This window comes from Ornithorhynchus anatinus, chromosome 13 (assembly GCF_004115215.2).
Source record: "Ornithorhynchus anatinus isolate Pmale09 chromosome 13, mOrnAna1.pri.v4, whole genome shotgun sequence".
Taxonomy (NCBI): Eukaryota; Metazoa; Chordata; class Mammalia; order Monotremata; family Ornithorhynchidae; genus Ornithorhynchus; species Ornithorhynchus anatinus.
In genome coordinates this window covers 23,341,399-23,365,044 of record NC_041740.1, presented here as the reverse complement: position 1 = coordinate 23,365,044, position 23,646 = coordinate 23,341,399, and the positions used below count along the sequence as shown (strand labels likewise).

At 66.1% G+C, this 23,646-nt stretch overlaps 1 protein-coding gene across 2 annotated transcripts; it reads left to right on the top strand.

The window, feature by feature from the left end:
* The first annotated feature begins 33 nt into the window (after positions 1-33).
* On the top strand, positions 34-20,674 carry TGM7 (transglutaminase 7). Of its 2 annotated transcripts, none has more exons than XM_029078404.2 (12): positions 34-207; positions 1,620-1,862; positions 2,272-2,390; positions 5,927-6,043; positions 9,393-9,570; positions 9,879-10,017; positions 12,608-12,711; positions 14,827-15,069; positions 15,842-16,168; positions 17,579-17,739; positions 18,428-18,561; positions 19,198-20,674. In XM_029078404.2, the coding sequence occupies exons 1-12, from the start codon at positions 93-95 to the stop codon at positions 19,376-19,378; spliced, it is 2,061 nt and encodes a 686-aa protein (XP_028934237.2). In that variant the 5' UTR covers positions 34-92; the 3' UTR covers positions 19,379-20,674. The 2 variants fall into 2 exon arrangements, with proteins under 2 accessions (XP_028934237.2, XP_028934236.2); XM_029078403.2 differs by having other exon boundaries at positions 5,927-6,055.
* Positions 20,675-23,646: the final 2,972 nt, after the last annotated feature.

Sequence of the window (23,646 nt, the reverse complement as noted above, 5' to 3'; positions counted from 1 at the left end):
CACTGAGCGACGGCACGCGCCACGCAGGGTTGGAGTTCCGCTTCGCAGACCTGCGGGGTCCCGAGAACTGCAGGCGGCACCACACGGAGGAGATGGCCCTGGGTCGGCTGGTGGTTCGCCGGGGCCAGCCTTTCTCCATCACGCTGCACTTCGGGAACAGGGGCTTCCAGCCGGAGACCGACCGCCTCGTCTTCGTCGCCGAGACGGGTGAGTGAGGTCGCGGGCCCCGGCAGTCCGGACTCCGGGCGGTCCGGGGCCCCGGGGGGCCGGGGCCCGGGCGGGCTGGTCGTCTGGGCTCTGGGCGGTGCGGGCGGTCCGGGTCCCGAGTGGTCCGGGGGTCCGGACTCCAGGGGGTCCGGGCTCTCGGTGGGCGGCGGCGTGGCTCGGCGGAGAGGGCTTGGGAGTCGGAGGTCGCGGGTTCCGATCCCGCCCCCGCCGCTTAGCTGCCTGACTTCGGGTAAGTCGCGGAACTGCTCCGCGCCTCAGTTACCTCGTCTGGAAAATGGGGGTTGAGGTGGCGAGCCCCACGTGGGACAACCCGATCACCTTGTATCTATTCCAGCGCTCAGAACAGCGCGCGGGGGGCGTAGTAAGTGCTTAACGAGGACCGTCACTGTTGTTATTATTCACGTCCGGGTGGGGAGGCCTCCGGGCGGTCTGGGCCGTGTGGTCTCCGGGGTGGGGATAGGTGACCTGAGGCCCCGGGCGGTCTGGGCTCCCAGAGGTCCTGGCTCTGGATAGTTGAGGCGCTGGACGCTATCTTGGGGGTCAGGGCTCTGGGGCATTCAGACGGGGGGTATCCACACTCTGGGGGGGGGGTGGTAAGGTCAGCCCAGGCTCCAGGTGGTCCGGACTGTAGATGGCCCGGGGTCCCGGTGGTCCAGTCTCCGGACAGCCCTGGCTCCGGGCCGTCCGGACTGTGGGCGGTCCACGCTCCGGGCAGCGTGGGCGGTCCTGGGCTCTGGATGATCTAGGTGCCGGGTGGTCCGGGCTCCAGGGAGTCGGATTCTGGGTGGTCTAGGCCTTGTAGGGTCTGAGCTCCCAGTGGTCCGGGCCCCGGGTGGTCCGGGCCGCGTGGTTTAGGCTTTGGATGGTCCTGGATCTGGGAGGTCAGGGCTCTGGACAGTCCGGGCTCCGGGCAGGTCCACAGTCCGGCAGTATGGGTGGCCCCGAGTTCCGGTCTGTCCGGGCTCCGGGCGATCCCGGATCTGGCCGGTGAGGACTCGGGGAGTCTGGGCTACGGTCGGTCCAGGCTCCGAGCGGCCCAGGGACCGGGCGGTCTGGGCTCCGGGTGGAACGGGCCGGGGGTGGTCTGGGCTCTTGGCGGACTGGGCTCCCGGCGGCCCGGCTCCAGATAGCCCGGATCTAGATGGTCTGGGCTCTGGGTGGTCTAGGCTCCCGGCGGTCCGGGCTCCGGGCCGTCCGGGCCGCGGGCGGTCCACGCTCTGGGTAGCGTAGGAGATCCCGAGTTCCGGTCAGGCCGGGCTCCGAGTGGGCCGGCCGATCCAGGGCCGCGGGCAGCCCGGGCCCCGGGCCGTCCACGCTCGCTGGCGTAGGGGCCGTCGGGACGGTGAGCCGGGCGGAGGTCCCCGGCCGACGGTGTCCCTTCCTTCCCCAAGGGCCCCGGCCCAAGAGGGAGCTGGGCACCCAGACGAGGATCTCCCTGTCTCCGCCCGACAGCAGCGGGACCTGGGGGGTCGCCTGGCTCCCGGAGACCACGAGGTCCCTCGGGGTCTCCCTAGCGCCCCCCGCCGACGCCGCGATCGGCCGCTACGGGCTGAAGGTGGAAATCTCGGGGTCCAGACGTGTCCGGTCCCACTGGCTCGGGGAATTTATCTTGCTCTTTAACCCCTGGAGTCCCGGTAAGGCTGCCGAGCAGGCCCGAGGGGGCTCGGCCGGGACGGAGGGGTGCCGGGGCCTAGCTGGGCCGACGGGGAGGGGGCTCGAGCCGCCGCCCGGGCCTGGGGCCTTCGGCAACAGGAGCGGGCGGACCGGGGGGCGCCGGGGCGCCCACTTGCGGAGAGCTCTAGCTGCCCCCGGGGGCAGGGACCGGAGAGGAGCCCCCAGCTCCCAGAGGTGCTCCGGTCGTCCCGGCGGAACCACCCGGGGTGATCAGACCCAGGAGGGGAGCGGCCTAGGGCGGGCGGGGGTCGGGGAGAAGCGACGGGGGCCGGGGCGCAGAGGGCACGGGTACCGCTTGCCCCCGCGGGTAGGGCCTGATCCCAGGGGTCCCCTACAGCCCGTGCCCCTTCCTACTGTCCGTCTTCCTAGAGGATGAGGTCTTCCTGCCCAGCGAGCCTCAGCTGCACGAGTTTCTTCTGCGAGACCACGGGCTCATTTACAAGGGGCACGAGAACTGGATCACTCCCTCGCCTTGGAACTTCGGGCAGGTGACTGCCCCCCCAGGGGTCAGCTCCTCAGGGCGGGCCGGGGCCGCGGACCCTCCCCTGGGGCCCGCTACCTCCCCCGCTGCCGTGGAAGTTGGCACCGACCAGCGCTCGCTCGGTCCTGAGCCCCATCCAAGTCCAGGCTCGGCACCGCTCGCGCGCTCACCTGGCACGGAGCCCTGTACGAAGCACACAGGAGAGTAGAATTTGCCGGAGTCGCCAGATGGGTTCCCCGTCCCCAGCGAGGTTGCGATCTAGAGGGGGAGACGGACGTGAACCTAAGTGAACCACAGATGACGCACGGAAGCGCCGTGGTGCCGAGGGCGGGGTGGATCGAGGGTGCAAATTCAAGGGCAGAGGGGCAGAAGGGAGCGGGAGGCGAGGAAACGGGGGCTTAGTCAGGGAAGGCCTCTTGGAAAGATGTCATTCCGCCAGGGCTTCGAATGTGGGGAGAGTGATCCGTCTGCGCTCTGCGGAGGGAGGGGGTTCCGGGCCGCAGGCCGAAGCGGGGAGATAGACAAGATCCAGGTACAGTAGGTGGGTTGGCGTCAGAGGAGCCGAGTGGGTTGCGGTAGAAAATCAAAGAGGTGGGGTGGCAAGGTGACCGAGCGCGTTAGAGCCGACGGGATCCGTCTGACGCGGAGCGGGGGCCGAACGACCCCCGGAGGTTCTCGAGGAGCGGGGAAGCGCGGACCGAACGATTCTGGAGAGGAACGATCCGGGCCGCAGAGCGAAGGATGGACGGGAACGGGGAGAGCCGGGGGGTTGGGAGGTCGGAACGGAGGCCGATGCAGTCATCGAGGCCCCGAGAGATTGATTCCGAGTCGATCCTGGCCCTTGCGGGGGGGTGCGGTCTCCGGGCCGGGAGAGGGGAGGGCACGTGAGGAAAGAAATCCCCGTAATAATAATGAGTGGGGTATCGGTTAAGAGCTTATCGCGTGCCAGGCACTGTTCAGAAGCGCCGGGGTGGACACGAGAGGATCGCGTTGGACACGGGCCCCGTCCCGCACGGGGCTCCCCGTCTCGGTCCCCGTTTTACGGTCGAGGTAACCGAGGCACAGGGGAGTGAGGTGACTTGTCCGAGGTCACCCGGTAGACGAGTGGCGGAGCCGGGATCAGAACCCACGACCTTCTGATTCCCGGGCCCGCGTTCCACCCCCTGCGTCACGCGGGCGAATCGAGGACCCCCGGGAAGTCAGAGGGACCAGAGGAGCGGTGTCGGTGGGGGGGGGGCGGCGATCGCAGCCGGGCTGCTGTTGGACGGGACAGACCCTCGGGCGCCTCCCGGGTCCCACTACCCATCTCAGCTCTGGCGGGATGGCCAGAGGGGGCTTTAGGTTCCCACCGCCCGTCCAAGCTCGGGCGGGAGGGCGGGATGGGGCTTCGGGCTGCCGGGGACGAGCGGGGACGGAGCAGGGAGGCTCTGCCCTGTGATCCCGGAATCCCGGTGGCGACCCCCCCGACTGCAGGGAGGCCTCCCCAACGACCCCAGCCCCGTTGTGGTCGGCCTGGATGCCCAGCCTTGCTTCCCCCAAGGCCGGCGGGTTCAGTTAGTTCCGGGGACCTCCAGCCTGAGTGGATGCCCTGCCCTTCCACTACCCAGCCAGGCTGCCCCCGGGGCACCGGGGATCGGGGAGGAGGATGGGTGGAGCCGCTACCGACCTGGTCGGATGCCCCGTCCTTCCCCTGCCCAGCCGCGCTGCCCCCGGGGCACACGGGATCGGGGAGGAGGACGAGTGGCCCCTGCCATCCTGCGAGAACGTCCGGCCCTTCCCGGGGCTGCTGGGGTCCTCGGGGTCGGGAGGGAAGGCGGGCGGGTGACGCTAGCTCGCGCGGACGCTCTGCCCCGCCTCGTAGCCCCCAGGGCCCACGGGGTCAGGAAAGAGGACGAGTGGCCACCGATGGGCGGTGGTCAAGCAGACTCCGGTGGATCTCCTAAGACGGCAGCTTCCCCCTCACGTCCCTCATCCCCCGCTGAGGCCCAGCTGGATCCGGGGTCTGGAGGCCAGTGACCGCTCTCGGGGACGCGGGCCCCGTCGGCCACCTTGGAAGCAACATTCCCGCCTTCCGCGTTCGTGCCCGCTCACGCCCGGAGCGGTTTCTGGAAGTCCCCGGGACGAAGGGGGTTTCCCCAGGGGGCCCCCGACTGGCCCCCCCCGGGTTCTCGGAGACTCTGTGTTCCCCTCCCGGAGGAACTCGGCATTCCCCTCCTGGCTCCTGGGGAGCACAAGCGCCGCTCCGAATCGTGGGGCTTGGCAGCGGGGGCCGGGGTGGCGGGAGTCTGGGAGCCAAAAGTTAAAACAGCGGGCGTGAAAAACACCGGCCGAAAACTGCCGGGGTCGATCCGGAAGACGAGCCCCCCGAACGGGTGGGCAGAGAAGACTGGGCCCCTGAACCCGTGGGCAGAACAGGGCTTCCTCTCCGTCCTCGGAGGGGACCGGCGTGATCCCGTCACCCGTCCCCTAGGTCCCCGGAGACTCGAAGAGAAGCGGCGTGGCCTAGTGAAAAGAGGACGGCCCTGCAAGTTGGAGAACCTGGGTTCTAATCCCGGCTCGGCCCCTTGCCCCCCCGGGTGACCCTGGGCAAGTCGCTTCCCTTCCCTCTGCCTCAGTTTCATCTGTAAAATGGGGATTCAACACCTCATGTCCCTCCGAGGACAGTCCTCGCCCGTGTGGACGCTCTGTGACCTGGGAGGGAGGGCCCGCGGCAGGCAGGATGTGCCTCAGACGGGGCCAGAGGGAGTCAGAACGCCTTCGACTCAACCCTCCCTGCAGGCCCAGGATGACCCCCATCTCCGCCCCGCGGTCTCGGCGGAGGGGGAGCAGGAGGGGACTGGGAGCAGGAGTGGAAGTGAGAGGCAGGGAAGCACTGTGGCCTGGTGGAAGTTCTAATCCCGGATCTGCAACTTGTCTGCTCTGTGACCTTAGGCAAGTCCCTTAATTTACCTGTGCCTCGGTTATCTCATCTGCACGGTGGGGATTAAGACTACGAGCCCTCTGCGGTACAGGGACCGCCCGACCCGATCGGCCGGCGCTTAGTACGGTGACTGACACATAATGAGCACTTACAGATATTTAAAAAAAAAAAAAAAAAAAGTGGGAGCGGGGACCTCTGCAGAGCGGGAGTGGGAGCAGAAGCGGAAGCTGGGGCGGGAGCGGGACCGGAAGAAGACTGGGCCTTCCGCCGGAGCTGAGGAAAGAGGCCGGCTCAGCTCCGAGCTCCCACCCGCCACAGGGAGGGTGGGACTGGCCCCCGAAGCCCACCAGGGCGACCCCCGGCTAGGGCTTTCAGAAGCTGACCAGGCCGGGCCGGCAGACGGACCCGCAAGGGAATCCCTGCCTCAGGGGGACAACGGAGGGCCGGGGAGGGCCCGGGGAGGGCCCGGGGCTCGGCGTAGGCTGGACGGGGAGGCGGGAAGACAGAACGGTTGGAAGAGGGGTAAGCCTCCATCGCCCCTGTTGTCCCCACTGTCCCCCTGCCCCCCCGCTGCCAGTGCCGAGACCTTCTTTCCCCTTCTTGTCCCCCAAACCGCCGGTAAGTTTGAGGGGGACATTGTAGACATCTGCCTGGAGATCCTGGACCGGAACCTGAGCTTCCTACTGGAACCAGAGCTGGACTGTTCCCGGAGGGGCAGCGTGGTCTACGTCTGCAGGGTGGTGAGTGCCATGGTGAGAAAGACGTCACAGCCCCCTTCGCCGGCCCCCGCCTCTCCCTCTTTTCCCCCCCTCCCCTCCGGGGCGGGGACAGACCAACCTCATTTACGCCGTCAGTCGTATTTACTGAGCGCTCACCGTGTGCAGAGCACGGTACCGAGCCCTAGGAAACTACGATTCGGCAACACACAGGGACAACTCCACACCAAACGAGGGGTAGCGGCCGGAGGTACGGCTGCGGGCCAAGAAGCAGGAGGAGGGGAACGCAGCTTCCTCTCCCCATCTCTGCTGGCCCCGGCACTATTCCCGCTGCTCCTCCCGCTCTGCCGTGTGGGGTCGGGGCGAAACCCCCGGGGTCCGGCCTTTTGGAACCACCCTCTCGGAACCAACCTCTGGGGATCGGCCTCCGGGATCCAGCCTCCGGTTTCCAGGCTTTGCAGTCCAGGCTCCGGGATCCGGCCTCTGGGATCCAGGATTCAATGTCCAGTCCCTAGGGTCCAGCCTCCGTCTGGGGCCTGGCCTCCAGTGTCCAGCTTCTGGGGTCCAGGATTCAGGGTCCAGACTGGGGTTCGGAATCCAGCCTCTGGAATCTGGGATTCAAGGTCCAGCCCCCAGGGTCCTGTCTCGGAGGGGCCAACTTCGGGGGTCTGGGATTCAGGGGCCCGTCTCCGGGGAGGGGGGGGGGCGGTCCAGCTTTCAGGGTCCGGCATTCGGGGCACAGGACCGACCGGCAGGCGGTCTCGCTGAGAACCGCAGGGTTCTGATGTCCGGAGCGGGAGCCAGGGGCCGGGCCGGCTGACGGCCCGGCCCGGCTTGAGGGAAAAATGGTGTGTGTGTGTTCGGTGTCAGGGTTTGGCGGGTGTGAGAAGCGTGGGCGTGTTGGGGGGGGGGGGGGTTGGTGGGAGTGTGTGTTCGCTGTGTGTCTGGGGTGGGTAGGTCTGCGCCGTGTGTTTGTGTGACACGTGAGGTGTGCGTGTGTGTGGTGTCTGGTGGCCCTGGTATAAATGTGGGCTGTGTGTTGGAGACGCGTGAAAGTGCGTGGAGGGAGATGTGTGTGGGTCAGTGAGACAGAGAGAGAGAGAGAGAGACTCTTTCTTTCCTGCATTTTTCTCCATGTCTCAATCAGCCCCAAACCACTTGCCGCAAGCAGTCCCAGCTTGGGCATTCTATCCTGTTGTTTCGATCAATCAATCAGTGGTTCTTACTGGGCGTTCACCTTGCGCAGAGCACTGTACCAGGTCCTCGGGAGAATGCGAGAGAGCGGATAGACATCCTCCAGGAGCTTACGGGCGAGAGGGGTAGACAGACACTAAAATAAATCACAGATCCGTACGTAGGGGCGGCGGGCCCGAAGACGGGATAACTATCGAGAGCTCAGAGGGGGGCGGATCCAAGCAAACAGGCGAAACGGAAGGGCGAGGGAGTGGGGGAGATGAGGGCTTAGTCAGGGAAGGCCTCTCGGAGGAGGTGGGATTTTAATAAGGCCGTGAGGGCGGGAAGAGCGGCGGTCTGTCCGACGGGAAGCGGGGGGTAGTTTCAGATCAGAGGCAGGACGCGGGCGAGGGGTCGACGGCAAGATAGACGAGGCTGAGACACGGTGAGTAGGTTGGCGTTGGAAGAGCGAAGCGCGAGGGCTGGGTTGTAGTAGGAAATCAGTGAGGTGTGAAAGGAGGGGGTGGGCTGATTGAATACTTTTAAAAAAAAAGGATGGTATTTGTTAAGCGCTTACTATGGGCCAAGCGCCGTTCTAAGCGCCGGGTAGATAGAAGGCTAGCAGGTGGTCCCGCGTGGGGCTCCCAGTTTGAATCCCCATTTTACAGATGGGGTAACTGAGGCACACAGAAGCCTCGCCCGGAGTCGCGCTGCTGCCAAGCGGCGGGGCCGGGATTAGGGCCCGCGACCTCCGACCCCCAAGCCCATAAGGAATTTCCGTTTGACGTGGAGGTGGGTGGGCTGGAGGTTCTTGAGGAGCGGGGAGACTGGAACCGAGCGCTTTTACGGAAGAGGGAGCGGGGCAGCGGGGCGGAGTACGGACTGGCAGGAGGCAGGGAGGTCAGCGAAGAGGCAGAAGAAGTCAAGTGGGCTAGGATAAGCGGTCGGATCAGCACAGCGGCAGTTTGGACGGGGAGGAAAGGGTGGATTTTAGAGGTGTTGCTAAGGTAGAAGCGACAGGATCTGGTGACAGATCGAATAGGTGGGTTGAATGAGAGAGATGAGGCGAGGACAACGTCGAGGCTTGGGGGATGGGCAGGATAGTGGTATTGTCTCACAGCGATGGGAAAGTGACGGGGAGGACGGGGTTTGGGTGGGAAGACGAAGACTGCCGGTTTGGACCTGCTTGAGGAGGCGGTGGGGCACCCAAGTAGAGGTGGAAGGAGATACTGGACCGCGGAGAAGGAGAGAGGTCGGGGTCGGAGGTAGAGGCCTGGAAAAATGCGGTCCTGCCTTGGGCCACGGTGGTGGGAGGGGGTTGCCCGGGCCCATGGCCAAGGTGGTGGGAGGGGACTGAGGAAGAAGAGGAGGAGGTGGAGAAAGACGAGGAAGAGGAGGAGGAGGAGGAGGAAGACAAGGAGAAGGAGGGAGAGGAAAAGCAGGAGAAGGAGGGTGAGGAGAGGAGAAGGGCACCCCGCCTCTTCCTCCCTTTTCATATCTTGGCAGCAGCAGCGGGAGGACTGCACGTGGCATCTGTGGGATCCGGTGCACCCAGATGCGTGTGTGTCTGCCTGTGCCTGCCCCCTGGGCGAGAACCCCCCTCCCCCCCCCAGCTACGAGAGGGGGCCGGGCGGCAGCCGGCAGCGGTCCCGGAGCTGGCTCGGTGGGCTGGGCCCGGGCTACGAGCCCTCCCGAAGCCGCCCCTCCTCCTGGACCACACCAGCCGGGACAGCTGTGGCCGCCCTGGGGTCCGGGCCCGGGATGGGCCGGTCGAGCTGGGGCCCACATTCCCACCATCCCCCCCGGCCCCCCGCACTGGGGCCCCGGAAGCAACCCAGACTGGGCCGGCCCACGCTGGACTGAGCTGCGGCCTCTTGGGTGGGGTTAGAGGCCGCGGCGCGGGGGAGCGCCCTCGCTCTCCTCCCCCGCCCCGGTGTCCCCTCCGGCCGAATCCTTTCCCCCACCCAGCTCTGGCCCCGTGGGCCTCCGCCCTCTGGGGCTCGCTCCAGCCTCGGGACTCACTCGGCCACCGGGTCCGTCTCCAGGGCCGGTTGGGTCCTCGGGCCTCGGTCCGGCCTCTTCCGAGCGCATCCCCCCGTTGGGTCTGACGTCACCCGCCGGCTGCCGGGCTCTGCCGTGACGATCTGCGCGTACCGGGGGGCGCCCGGGGTCCGGGTGGAGAAGGCTCCCTCCCTTGCAGATCAACAGCAACGACGACAGCGGGGTGCTGCAGGGCAACTGGGGCGAGGACTACCGGGACGGCGTCAGCCCCTCCGAGTGGAACGGGAGCGTGGCCATCCTGAGGCAGTGGCACGCGGCCAAAGGCCAGCCCGTCAAGTACGGCCAGTGCTGGGTCTTTGCTGCTGTCATGTGCACAGGTAGGAGGGGGGGACCTAAGAACGATAAGCGCCGTATCTGTTAAGAGCTTGCTACGTGCGGATCAGATCGGATCCCCTTCTTGCCTCCGTGGGGCTCACGGTCTTAGCGGGGGGGAGCGCGGGTATTGAATCCCCGTTCTACAGATGAGGAAACCGAGGCCCGGAGACACGGCTCGGCCTGCCCACGGTCACCCAGCGGGCGAGTGGCAACCCCCAGCCCGAGGGCTTCCCCGTCGGCCGGTCTGCCCACCGACCCGCCGGCCGGCCCTTCGACCGGCCGGCCGTCTGAGCGGCTCCACCCTCTGCAGTGATGCGGTGCCTCGGTGTCCCCACGCGGGTCGTCACCAATTTCTGCTCGGCGCACAGCGGGGACAGGAACCTGACCATCGACGTGTTCTACAACGACGCCGCCGAGATGCTTCCCGGGGAGAGCAGGGACCGGATCTGGTGAGGGCTGGGCCCCGGAGGGCGGGGGGATTGAAAGCCGAGGCCGGGGGATGCAGGGAGGGGGGCACTAGAGGGGACCCGGAGGGCACTGAGGACGGGGGAATTTGGGGGCCAAGGAGTCGGCGTCAAAGGGGGAGGCTGAGGGCTGGAGAGGCAGCTGGGAGAATCCTGGAAAGGACGAGGGTCCTGGGAATGTGGAGGATGAAGGGAAGTGGGGCCCAGAAAAGGGGGCCGGGCCGATCGTTACTGCTATTATTATCATCATCACCATTACCAGTACTATCGGATTTGTTAAGGACCGCGTTTCGAGCGCTGTTCTAAGCACTGGGGTAGGCAGAGGTGGATCCAGTTGGACGCGGTCCCCACCCCACACGGGGCTCGCGGTCTAAATAGGAGGGGGGACAGGCTTATGCGGGGGGTGACAGGACGACGAGGAGCTGGAAACGAGTGACCGCCGGAAAGGCGGAAGATGGGACAACCCGGGGACGTAGAGGGCGGGGGCCCGGCCGATGTGGCGGGAGGCCACGGGATGGGGGGGGCGTGATGGGAAGACGGGGCAGTAGGGGGAAAGCTGGAGACGAGCAGGGTCCCGGGGACGTAGTTTGGGGGGACGTGCAAGGGACAGGTCAACTGGTAGGGATGGAGGTTCGGGGGGCTCTGGAGGGCAGGAGTGCAGTCGGGATGGGGGAGAACGAAGGGTTTGGGAAAAACTGTGGTGCGGGAGAAGTGGGGGTGCCGGGTTCACGGGGGCCCTGGGTGAAAAGAGTTAATCCCAGAGGATCTGCGTTGACGTTTCCCAGACCTAAGGACCCTAGGCTTCCACAGTTGCTGGTTTTCCCCGTATGATAATAATCATTATGGTATCCGTTAAGCGCTTACGATGTGCAGGGCACTGTTCCAAGCGCTAGGGGAGATACAGGGTCATCAGATTGTCCCGGGGGGGGCTCACTTTTTTTTAATGCCCATTTTTACAGATGAGGTCGCTGGGGCCCAGAGAAGACTAGCCCGAGGTCACACAGCAGACAAGCGGCGGAGCCGGGCTCAGACCCCACGACCTCCGACTCCCCAGCCCGGGCTCTTTCCACTAAGCCACGCCGCTTCTCTAAATCAAACAGCCCCCCCCCCCCCCCCCCAAACACAAGCACGCCCAAGCGTCGGACCCTCCCGCGCGTGCTCTGCTCACAGCGAGCCCTCGATAAATACCACCGATGCTGCCGTAGGGAGCACTCGGGACAGTTGAGCGAAGGCAGAAGGGAGCTTACAGTCCAACGGGGAATAACAGTTTACGGATCAGAGGAAAAGGCCCTGAAATACTGGAGGACGTATAATGTTACGTACTAAAGGGTTAGGAGACGCTGGGGAGGGTTCAAGCGCTGAGGGGATGCCCAGATGATAATCGGTGAATCGATCATATTTATTGAGCGTTTACCGGGAGCAGAGTGCTAAGAGCTTGAGGGGCCACGGAAGAGTCAGTAGACGTTATCTCCGGCCTTACGGAGCTTGCGATCTAGCGGGAGAGAGAGGCGCTTGGATACACAAAATAGAGGAGGAGCAGTGTGGCCTAGTGGAAAGAGCAGGGGCCTGAGCATCAGGAGGACCTGGGGTCATTCAGTGGTATTTATGCAATGCGGGACAGGAAAAGGGGGCCAGGCCGATTATTACTGCTAATATCATCACTGCTGTTATCATCATCGTGATTATCGCTTCTCAGTATTACTGTATCTGCTAAGCAGCTCCACCCTCTGCCTAGCGCTTGCCGTGGGCGGAACGCGGTACTGAGCTCTTGGGAGAGTACGATAAAACGATGAACACGCATTGCCTACCCGCGACGAGTTTACAGTCTAGGAGAGGAGTCAGGTATTAATAGAAATAAGGAAATTACAGACGGGAACATAAGGGCTGCGGGGCTGGGACGGGGTGGGGGGGGGGTGAATAAAGGGAGCAAGTCAGGGCGACGCAGAGGGAAGAGGGAGAAAAGGAAAGGTGGGCTCGGTCAGGGAAGGCTTCTTCGAGGGGATGAGCCTTCAGGAAGTAGGGGAGAATAACTGTGGGATTTGAGCGGGGAGGCCGTTCCAGGCCAGAGGTGGGATGAGGGCAAGAGATTCTAATCCTGGCTCCACCTGCTGTGTGGCCCTGGGCTAGTCACTTAACTTCTCTGTGCCTCAGTTACTTCATCTGTAAAATGGGGACATGGACCGCGTCCAACCGGATTAACTTGCATCTACCCCGGGACAGAGTAAGAGCTTAACCAATACCACGATGATTATTATTACTACTGCTACTAATAATAGTAAATTACGGGTAGGATGAAGCCCGGGCTCCCAGTGATGCGTCACCACCCCAAGTCTGTGGGTCCCTTTCTCCCTGGCCCTTGACCCTTCCCCAACTTCCCGTGATTGAATCGTTCTCTAACGGCCCCCCTGGAGAAGCCGGGCCCCTCTGCGCGGCAACAGTCCAGACCCCGGCTTTCCTGGGAGAGGGAGCGGGCGGACTCGGCCACTTGATCCTCACAACCCGCTGAGACTAGGGGCCCGGGAGGCCGGGGGGTCAGTGGCTGAGGGAGACCTGGGCCCTCCGCTTCCTTCCCCAGGAATTTCCACGTCTGGAATGAGTGCTGGATGGCCAGGAGGGATCTCCCGCCCGGCTACGGCGGTTGGCAGGTGCTGGACCCCACGCCCCAGGAAACCAGCAAAGGTGAGGCCGAACCCGCCGGACCCGGCCTCCGCACCTGTCACGCGCGCACCCGGACCCAGCTCCAGAGGGAGATTAGTCGAGAATCTCACTAGAAATTAGGCCGGGGGTAGTCAATCCGCTCACGCTTCCTGAACTACGTGCCCGCCGCCGCCGAACGTCATCAGAGGAGGAGGGCGGGTGCGACAGACGGAGGTCCTGCCCCGAACGAATTTGCAGTCTAACGAGGGAGGGAGGTGGGCAAGTCTAATCGATTCCCAGATAGGGACGACCGGAGGAATGATGCAGTAGCGAGAGGCGAGAGGGAAGAAGACACAGAGTAAGCACTCGATAAATATTATCGATCGGTACCGTCGACCCGACCCGCTGGGGCTGGAGGTCCCGGGCCGGCCGCCGTGGCTTAGCCAGACCCCCGCCGAGTGGACTGATTCCACCAGATGCCTATCGGGTGGCAAGGCAAAACTCCCACCCGGAGGACCAGTTGGTCCCACCGGGGAACAGATGCCCCCCGCGACCTCCGAGCACCGTCCTCCGATCTCTGTCTTCTGACCTCTGAGTCCTGTCTTCCAACCTCTGACCTTAATCCTCGGTCTTCTGACCTCTAACCTCTGGCAGCTCTTCCCCCCCCCCCCAGCCGGCCGGACCGGGGGGTACGACCCGGCCCCTCCTTCGCTTTGTAGACGTGGGAAGTGAATTCCCGCTATCATTTACGTCTCTCGCGCGCAGTAATCCCATCTCCCCGCTCCAGGCTCCGGCCCAGCCCCGACAGCCCGCCCGTGAGCTCCCAAACCCCTCTCAGCCAACACCTCCCCCTCCGAGGACAGAGCCCTGATGGGGTACGGGCAGTGGAGGTGAAGGAGAAGGGAGCCGGGCCAGGCCGGCGCGGGCCTGGAATTTCCTGGGAATGTTAGGGAATATTTCTTTAGGAATATTCCTGCCTCACCTCTGCTCTGCCCCCTTTTCGGATTTAGGCTTGGCGCCTAAAGCCCCATGCTAATTTGCGCCACCCCTTGACCCTCTCTGTCAGGTCTCCGGGTAAAGCCTCCTCCTCCCCCCGCCCCCAACCTGCTCCAGGATCCGGGCCGGTGCCCGACCACCCGCTCTGCCAGCCGCATTGCCCCCCCCCCCCCCCGATAATAATAATAATAATAATTGCGGTATCTATGAAGCGCTTACTCTGTGCCAGGCACCGCGCTGGGGTAAATACAGGCAAATCAGATTGGACACGGTCCCTGTTCCACTTGGGGCTCGAAGCCTCAATCCCCATTTTAAGTCACTGAAGCCCAGAGAAGTGAAGTGACTTGCACGGCGGACAAGTGGCGGAGCTGGGATTGGAACTCACGACCTTCTGGCTTGCGGGCCCGTGCTCTAGTCTCTAGGCCACGCCGCTTCTCCCTCGCCACCTCACCCCCCGCCCCTCTCCCCAAGGGGTCAGGGCAACTTCTTCCCACAGGTCGGGGCCAGAGGGAACAGTGGCGGAGGTGACGACTGGGATTTGGGGAAGGGGGGGGGGACCGTGTCCCCCGTGAATACGGGCAGAGGCCTCGGGCCTGGGGGTCTCAGCCCCGACCCGCCCGCAGGGCCTCTCCGCGAGCTGCCCTTCCAGAGAGGGGAAATTCCGGAAATTCTCATCCCGCAGCCCACGGCGTCCTTCGTCCCTCGGAGCCTTAGTCCGAGCTGGGGCCGGAGCAAAGCCTCCCCGCCCCTCCATCTGCCTGCTTCCCTCCCCGCTCGGGCAGATCATCATCACGGAGTCATCCCGAGGAACCGCTCCGGGACTCACAAGCAGCGTGGCCTGGTGGAAAGAGCGCAAGACCGAGGGGCGGAGTACCTGGGTTCTCATCCCAGCTCTATCGCTTACCTGCTGGGAGACCCCGGGAAAGTCGCTTCCAGTTTTCTGTGCCTCGTTGTCCCCTCGTAGAATGGGGATACCTCTTCTCTCTCTCCCCGCTTTGATCTGCGAGCCCCATGCGGGACAGGGACCGTGTCGGACCTTTTGAACTCGTGCTCAGCACGGCGTCCGGCTCTCGGCTCACTGAGAACACCGCAGTGCCGATCGGCGGCGGTGAGGGCGAGCCGGCCGGTATCGGAGGTGATCTGGGGCCGTTCTCCCCCCAGGGGTCTTCTGCTGCGGTCCGGCCTCCGTCAAGGCCGTCAAAGAAGGGGACATCCAGCTGCCCTATGACACTCCATTTGTGTTTTGCGAAGTGAGTGGGGACGAAGTCACCTGGCTCCAGGAGGCCGGGGAAGTGAAAGAGATCCTCTCCCACAAAACCCACTCCATCGGGAAGAGCATCAGCACCAAGATGGTGGGTGCGGCCGAGCGGCAAGACGTCACCGACGACTACAAGTATCCGGAAGGTAAGGGCGGGAGTCCCGCGTGGGCTGGGCCGCCCCCGGCTGCAGGTCCCACGCCGGCACGGGCTTGGGCCGGAGGGAAACCGGGGTCCACGGAGCGGCCCCGAGCACGCCCTGGGACCGCCGGGCTGCCGAGTCCGCACCTCCCGGCAGTCCCGGGAGCCGACGTGTCAACGCGAAACTGCCCGGTGGCATCCGCGTCCCCGGAAGCGAAGCCCCGCCTCCGTTCCCGCCTAGCCACAATCCCGAGCCAGGCCTGACATCGGATCGCACGCCCCAGGCGGGGGTGGGGCTGGGCCGGAGTGGGCCGCCTCAGCCGGAGCCGACCGTTCCGATCGGCCCACGCCGGGGGCTGCCTCGGCCGCCTTCCGGCCCTCACGCCGGGGTCGGGAAAGGGGATCTCCATAGCAACGCGGTCCTCTCCTACCGGGGCAACTCCCAGGGTCAAAGGCGAGGTGTTGGGGACCCCGAGGGGAGGGGGCTGTGCTCTGTGGAGAGAGGGTAAAGAAGGAGGGGGAAAGCCGGGGTGCACGTTGTCTGGCTATCTGGGTGGCCCGATGGCCCAGCGGTCGGGGTTTCGGGCAGGTGGGGTCATTTAGGCCGCGTCCGGGTCCCCCCGGGGAGCTTAAAGAGCGGCGGGGACGCCGGAAGGGGCTCGGGAGGGAGGTTTGGGGGCCGGAGGCTCCGCGGGGGGCCCGGGGACCGGGCGTCGGGGCGAGGCCTCCACGGTGGGAGGCGGCCGGTTCCCACCGGTGGCCTCGCCCCCTCCGTTCAGGGTCCCTGGAGGAGCGGACCGTGTACCTGAAGGCCACCCGGCTGCTGATGGGCGGAAACCTGCCCGCCACCCCCATGTACCGGCTGCTGCAGACGACCCCGGGCCCGGAGCCCCCGGTCCGCCTGAAGCTGGGTCTGGCTGGATCCCCCAAGTGGGGCCAGGCCGTGGCCCTGCAGCTGAGAGCCAGCAGGTCCTGGGCCGCCCTGCCGGAGGCGGGCCTGCTGTTCCTGGGGCTGCGCTTCAGCGCTCAGGCCGTGCTGCACGTGGGAGGGGTCCAGGCCCCACTCTGGAAGGGCAAGGCGGTCCTCAGGCTGGCCCCAGGCGAGGGTGAGTCCGGGCAGGCCGGGGGCGGGGAGCCCCAAGGGAGGGCAGCCCGCAACCGGGGCCGGGCGGGGCCGGACGGGGCTGGGGGGCGGCTACCGCTGTAGGGACTGACTGACTGGGGGGGGCGGTCTAGGGCTGTTGGCCTAGCGGGGCACGGGGAGGCGGCTCCGGAACCCCCCCCCCCCCCCGCCTTTCCATCCCAGCCACCCCACGCAAATCCCCACCGCTCCCAGTTGCCCATGCCAGTTTCCGGTGTGGGAGCGAGGGGGGGGGGGGGGTGTCCACTTCTCCCTTACGGCCGCCTGGGCCTCCCTCCCGACCTCCTCCCCTCTCGGGTCTGGCGGAGGCCTGGAAAGGGCCCGACTCGGGTCTCTCTAAGCCGCCGGTTCCACCCGGCCCCGGCCCCGTCCATCCCTGCCCGAGCCCAGAGCCCCACCCCGCCGGCCCGGGAATCGACTGCGTTCTGCCCAGACCCCGCCGCGCCGATGGCTCCGTGCGCCGGAGCGGTTCCCCGAATCCCGCCCTCCGCGGGAGTGGGATCTCCCTGGCCACGGGCCCCGACCCGCAGAGCTGGCCGTGCTCCCAGCGGGCAGCTGACCGGGCTGCCCCGAACGGCCCGGGGGCGGAAGGCGGATCCGGCTGGGAGGACGCCGGCCTCTCCCTGGCCCCCCGCCTCCGGGCCCTCTCGTCCACCCCTAGTTTCCATCTCCCCCCTCGTCTAGCGGGTCCCGAACCCCCCAGGGCCAGCTCGTCCCGAGTCTCCTGCCTACACCCGCTAGCTCCTGGAGACCTCCTATCCTCCGTCCGCCAGGTGCCCGTCTGTCTGCCGAAAACTGACCACGGGGCTCCGGACTGACCGGAGGTCTTAAGACTGACCGAGGGCCCCAGGCCGAGCACAGGGCCCCAGACTGGCCCCGGGGCCCCAGATCACCCGGGCCTGGGTAGCCCAGGTCGGTCCCCGACCGTTCACTCACGTTAGAGAAGACGTACGGCGGCGCGACAATCCAAAAGGCTAGCGGAACCGGCAGTGGGTCCCGGATGCAGGATGGTAGGCGGGGACGGGGGGAGGCGACGGGGCGACGGGCAGGGAGAGGCGAGTAGATACAAATGGAGACCGGCAGAGACCACTAGAGATCGGCAGAGTCGGGTGAAGACCGGCGGAGACCGGCAGGGTCGGGCAGAGACACGGAGAGGCAAGGGGAGGTAGGCAGAGACCGGCGAAGTCGGGCCGAGCCCATCGGGGACAGGCGGAGGCGAGCGGAGATGGGCAGAGACAGGCAGAGGCGAACGGAGACGGGCCAAGTCAGGTCGAGACGTGCGGGGGCTAGGAGGGACAGGCAGAGGCGGGCAGAGCCCGGGACGCGGTTTCCCCGTCGCGGGCAGGGAGGTCTCGCTCATCGTGTCTGTGTTCAGAGAAAGACCTGCCCGTGATCCTGCCCTACGATAACTACAAGGAACGCCTGCTGGCAGAGAAGGTCGTCCGCATCTCCTGCATCGCCCACGTCGAGCTGACCGGGCGGAAGCTGCTGGTGGTCAAAGTCATCTCCCTGGATATCCCGCAGCTGACCATAAAGGTGAGGCCCTGGCCCATCCGCCCCGCGGCCCGGCCACGTGGGCGGGTTCTTCCCCGGGGGGGCCGCACGACCTCCGCCGCGGTCCGGGCCCTCCCCGTCCCTTCCCGGCCCTCCCCGTCCTCGGCCCTGCCCGGAGGTGAAAGCTGGGACGGTGGGGCCGGGCACAGATGGGCAGGTGCGGGATCACCAGCTTCTGGGCCCAAATGCCGCTCACGGCGGGTCGGGGCGGGGGGGGGGGGGGTCTCGTGGGCGATTTCCTGGCCGGCTCAGGGGCGTTCCCTCGTCCCCTCGCCAACCTGGACCTTCACCCGGCACCCGGGGAAGGGAGAAGGAGCGTGGGAGGAGGTAGAAACGGGAGAACCTCGCTGGCGGGAGGTTGCGGGGGGCTACTCCTCTAGAGGAAGTTGGGGCAAAGTGCGGAGCCAGCAGGGAGCGCAGCTGGGGGAGTCTGGAATCGGTTTCCCTCCCCCGGCCTTAAGAGGGCTGGGCGGGGTCCCGGCACAGGCCGCGATGATCTCAGCCCAACGGGGGAAGGGCAGCAGCAGTGGGGCGGGGAGGGTCCGGGGCCATTTCCACTGGGGTCGGAGACAGCCTCCGTAGGGGACCCCGTGGGGCGGGGCGGGCGATGGGGTCGGGAAGGAGTGGTGGGCCCCGAGGACCGTCCTCACCTCGCCTCCTCCCCGTGCAGGTGGGCGGCCCGGCCGTGGTGGGCCAACGCCTGGATGTCTCCATCCACTTTACCAACACTCAGCCCGAAGCGCTGACCGGCTGCTCGCTGGCGCTGGAGGGCAGCGGCCTGGTGGAGGGGCTGGTGTCCGCTGCGTGAGTGTCCCCGGATGGCGTGGGCTGGGGCCTGGCACCCCTAACTCCGCCCTGCGCCTCCGGAGGCTGGGACCGGCCGAGGAGGGGGCTTGGGGCACAGGAGAGGGGTGGAAGGGGAGGGGGGGAGAGGGAGAAGAGAAGGAGGGAAGGGGGAGGAGAAGGAGGGAAGGCATGGCATAGTGGCTAGAGCCCGGGCCCGGGAATCAGAGGGTCGAGGGTTCTAATCCCGGCTCCGCCGCTTTGCCGTGCGACCCCGGGCAAGCCGGGTCGCTTCTCCGGGCCTCGGTTACCTCACGTAAAATGGGGACTGAGACCGCGAGCCCCACCCGGGGTCCATCCCGATTTGTCCGGATCCGCCCAGCACTTAGAACAGTGCCCGGAACATCGTAAGAGCTCAACAAGTACCGTGATCATTATTGGCGTTATCAAGGGGAGCAGGTGGGGAAAGCAGAGGGAGGGGTGAGGAGGCGGCGGGAGGCAGGGACAGAGAGGAGGAGCGGACGGAGGAGGGAGGAAGGGGAGCCCCCAGAAACCGACGGAGCCGCGCCGGCCCGGCTGCCGCGATCTCCACAGCTGAAAGATGGACTCCGCGACCTCTCGGGCCTAACGACTCATCTCCTCCCCTCCCGACCCCAGACTGGGCACGCTGGAGCCCGGCAGCAGCACCGTGGTTGAGCTGGCAATCGTCCCGCTGAAAGCCGGGCCCCGGCAGCTGCAGGCGCTCATAACCAGCAACGAGATCAAGGAGATCAAAGGCTTTGAGGGCGTCTCCGTGGCTCCGGATCCGACCGGCGGAGACCCGCCGTCCTCCCTCTGAGCCCCTCCTCGGCCCGGTCCCCCTCCTCGCTGCCCCACTCCCGCCCCCTCCTCCCCAGTGGCCCTGGAATCAGACTTGCGTGTTTTCGCGGATCAAGGAGGGGCGGAGGGGCCACCCGCTTCCCCGCCATCTTCCCCGTGCTCCTGCCTTCCCTCTTCCCCCATCCCGAGCCTCCCCGGCCTCAAGGAGCCAGTCCCCTCGCAGCCCCCAGACGCCCCCCCAGCAGCTGTGGACGGCACAACTTCCCATGAGCGTCCAACCCTTCCCCAGCCTCGTTCGCGCCTTCTGCCGCGCCGACTCTAATCCCGCTGGAGGCCGGGAGCCCCGCCTCGTTTTCCCCGTTGGGCTTCGGGACGACGGCCGACCCGGCCGCCCCCTCCCCGCGGGGAGCGCGCCGGACAGCCCGCGGCGCAACCCAGCCCCGGGGACCGGGCCGGGATCCGCGGCCTGCCCCTCTCCGGCGCCTCGTCCCGGCCCCGGCTCCGGCCCCGTCGGCCGCCGACCCCCGGGAGTCCTGCCCTAGGCGCTCCAGCTCGGGATCCGCTTCCCGTTTCCCGAGCACCGACCTTGCCTGGAGTAGCCAGGCCCGATGTCGCACGTGACATCGCGGGCCGCTCTCGTCAAAACCTCCCTCCGTCGACAACGTTCCGGGGTCGCTGTGAGAGACCCCCCCCCCCCAAACCCAAAGCCCCCGCAGCCCAGCCGGGCGGCCGGAGAACGAGCAGAGACGTCGAACTTTCCAAAACGTCCGTTTCTTCGTAACTGCCGTCCTCCAGCGATGGGACCAAGCCCCTCCGGCTCCTCGGGGATGGTGGCTTCTGTCACCGGTGATCCGGGGGCCTCTGGGCCCACGGCCCGTGCCCGCTGCAGGAAGAGAAGCCCGCGGCACCTGAACCGAGTCTGCGTCATCAGTCCGGGACAGACAATCCGGTCGCCTCTGGAACCTCTGGAAGGTTCACACGTCAGCGTACGAGCGGGGGGTCACGCAAACTCTCGTCAGAAGGCGGAGGAATCGACGCTATTTACGCCGGCAGACGAATTCCTTGGAGAACGGGGTCCAGCCCATTCTCGTCTAGATCATCTAGAGGAAGCAGGAACTTGCTCGTCTCGCGGGATTCGGACTGGGAGCCGAGGGGAAGAGTTGGGGAAGCTCTTGGGGCTTTGGATTTCTTTGGCTACAAAAGGCACGTGATTTTGTGGCCGGGGTCTTCGGGCTACTGGATCAGGCTTGGGATGGCGCACCCTAGCCCGAGAGGTCAGTGGGATACTTTAGTAAAGAGGACTTGTCGCCAGCCACGATCTTGGCGTGCGGTCCCTTCGCCCGCGGTTTACCTGAGAGCGGCCGCCCCGTTGGCCGAGCGGGCGGCGAGATTGAAGCCGGCGAGATTTCGGAGCCTTTCCTCGCCTGGCGATCTGTTTTATTACAGAGATAAAGTCCTCTCGCTGCCCAGCTGTGGCCAGCAGCTGCCCAGTCCCCTCCTTCCTGCTCCGCTTCTCTTTTCCCGCCGCGGAGTCGCCGCAGTTTACGCGGCGTGACATCATGGCCTCCTGGCCGTCGCTCTGGGGGGCCACGGCAACTTTGCAGGATGGTAGTCCGTGTTTCCGGGGAGCCCCCCGCGCGCTCCAGGGTCTTCGTGCTCCCCTCCGGGTCAGCTGGAAATCTGGTTCAGTGGCTTCCCCGCGCCTGCCCCCCGGCCTGCCCCCCCCCCCCCCCCCGTGGCCTTCAGGAGTGTGGAGCAGTAGAGGGGTTGAGTGCCGGGCACGAAGAGGGTGGGGGCTGCAGCGGGGGAAGGAGCAGGGCTCAAGCAGCGGCCTACACTTGCCAGGAGGCGGGAGGACGGAAACCCTCCCCCCCCCGGCCCCGGGGGCACCAGCTCCCCTGGGACCCCATCTTCCGCCCTAGACGGCCCTCCCTCCTCCGGGGCCTCCCGTATCTGCGACCGACTGCGAGCTCCTCCGCCCTACTTTGAAGAGGGGAGAGGGCGGAGTAAGGGACGTGCCCAGGAAGCTCCCTCCGCCGACGCGTCCAGCCCTGGCCAGAGGGCTTCCTGCTCCCTCTGCTCCGACCAGTCCGACCTGTGTCCCCGGGGCACACGCTGGATACCCTTCCCGGGCCCCGCCTGTGCTATCTCCGGGGGCCAGGCCCACGCTCGCCGCCTACCCCGGGGTCTCCCCGGAACGCCGCCCTCCCTAGAGCGGCCCCCGAGGCCCGCACGGACCCCGGGCGGGGGCGCCGGAGACGTCACCGGCATCGCCCTGGGGGGTCAGCGGGCCCAGCTGGCCCGGCGTGCAGAAGTATGCCGCTTCCACGCCACCCTAAAGCGTTTCTCGGGGGACCAGCCGAGTTGCGCGGGCCCCATCACCCTCCCCCACCGGGTCCCAGCGGGTTCTAGCACCGCGTCCGAGCCGCGGCGCAGCGTCCACCCGTAAGTCCGGGTTGGGGGCCGCCCTGGCCCTCGCTGATGCTGCTGGGCTCAGGGCAAGGGAGGTAGGAAGTCTCCTGGGCCCCGGGAGTAGCTGGGGGGGCTTCATAGGGGCGGGGGAGCCCGCTCCAGCTTACGGGGGTCTCAGACCCAGAATGGAGCCGGGCTCCCTCTGGCCCCCAGAGTCGGGGTGGACGCCGAGGCTGCCGAAGCCCAGGGCTCTCTGGGGGCAATCTCTCTCACGCGCCCAACGGGGTAGAGACGACGCCCCGGGACACGGACACGTAAAGAACAGGACAGTAATAATAAAAATTCTTACCGTCTCTGAGGATTCGTGCACGGAGACGGGGCATTCCAGCACGTAATAATGATAATGTTGGCGTTTATCGAGCGTTACTACGTGCAGAGCACTGGTCTAAGCGCTGGGGTAGATACGGGGTAATCAGGCCGTCCCACGTGAGGCTCACGGTTAATCCCCATTTTACAGATGAGGTAAGTGAGGCACAGAGAAGCGAAGCGACTCGCCCACAGTCGCACAGCTGACAAGCGGCAGAGCCGGGAGTCGAACCCAAGACCTCCGACTCCGAAGCCCGGGCTCTCTCCGCTGAGCCACGCCGCTTCCAGGCCACGCACCGAACACACGGACGCAAGTGCGCACCGGGATAAACTCACTGAGACACCCCCCCCACCACCACCACCACACGCACGAGATACACACACTGGGACACAGCGGGGTGCGTACACGCCCACCCGACGCCCCCACCGGGAGGAACGGTGTGGCCGAGCGGAAGGCGCACGGGCCCGGGAGTCGGAGGACCCGGGTTGGGATCCGGTCGGGCAAGCCATTTTTCTGGGCCTCGTTTACCTCACCCGTAAAATGGGGGGCGAGAGCTTGAGCCCCACGCGGGACGGAGACTGTGTCCAACCTGATGAGCGCCTACCTACCCCAGCGCTTAGAACGGTGCTTGACACATAATAAGCGCTTAACCAATACCCTTTTCCTTCTTCTTAGTACTATTATTTTTATCTGGGAGTCCCGTGTAGGATATGGACCGTATCCCACCTGCTTATCTTGTACCTACCCCCGACTTACTTCAGTGTCCGGCACGCACCGGGCGCTAACGGTATAATAAGAAGAATAATAAAAGAGAGGGGCAAGCCTGCACGCAACCCAACGGACACACTGACGGGAGCAAAACGAGTCACCTCAGCCCCGGCGTGGCAGATCCCGCATTCGGGGAATGGGCTCCGTCTAAAGGGCGGGAACCTCCCCGTGAACCAGCGGGGGCCCGGAAGGCCGCGACAGAGTCGCCATTTGGATGACGGTCGATGTCATCCCTGCACCGTATGGAGTCTGACGACCTCGGGGCGGAAGCGCCGATTGCCTCTCCTACATCCAGCCGCCTCCCCCTCCGCCTCCCCCTGTTACATGGAGCAGTCCCCGGGGCCCTCCCCTCCCCTCCCTCTCCTTTTTTATGGTGTTTGTCGGGCGTTTACTATGTTCCAGGCGGGCTACTAAGCGCCGGAAGTGGTCGTCGGCGTTCCGCGGGGTTCCGTTTCCTTGCGATTCCATGGTATTGGTGAAGCGCTTACTATGTGCCGGCCACCGTCCCCCGTGGGGCGCCCGTTCTTAATCCCCATTTTCCAGATGAGGTAACGGAGGGCACCGAGAAGCCGAGTGACTTGCCCAGAGCCACACAGCCGACCAGGGGGCGGGGGCCGGGATTAGAACCCACGCCTTCTGACTCCCAAGCCCAGGGTCTTTCCGCCGAGCCACGCCGCTCCTACTCCGCTCCGCTCTTCGCCTCGGCTCTGCTACTTGTCTGCTGGGTGACCTCGGGGAAG

What these genes read in the sequence shown, in the direction of transcription:
- TGM7 (XM_029078403.2), top strand. Translation starts at nt 93, where the DNA reads ATGGCCCTGGGTCGGCTGGTGGTTCGCCGGGGCCAGCCTTTCTCCATC. An exon ending in CGCCTTGGAACTTCGGGCAG is followed by an intron (nt 2,391 to 5,926) that starts GTGACTGCCCCC and finishes ACCGCCGGTAAG; the next exon opens with TTTGAGGGGGACATTGTAGA. An exon ending in GCAGGGTGGTGAGTGCCATG is followed by an intron (nt 6,056 to 9,392) that starts GTGAGAAAGACG and finishes CCTCCCTTGCAG; the next exon opens with ATCAACAGCAACGACGACAG.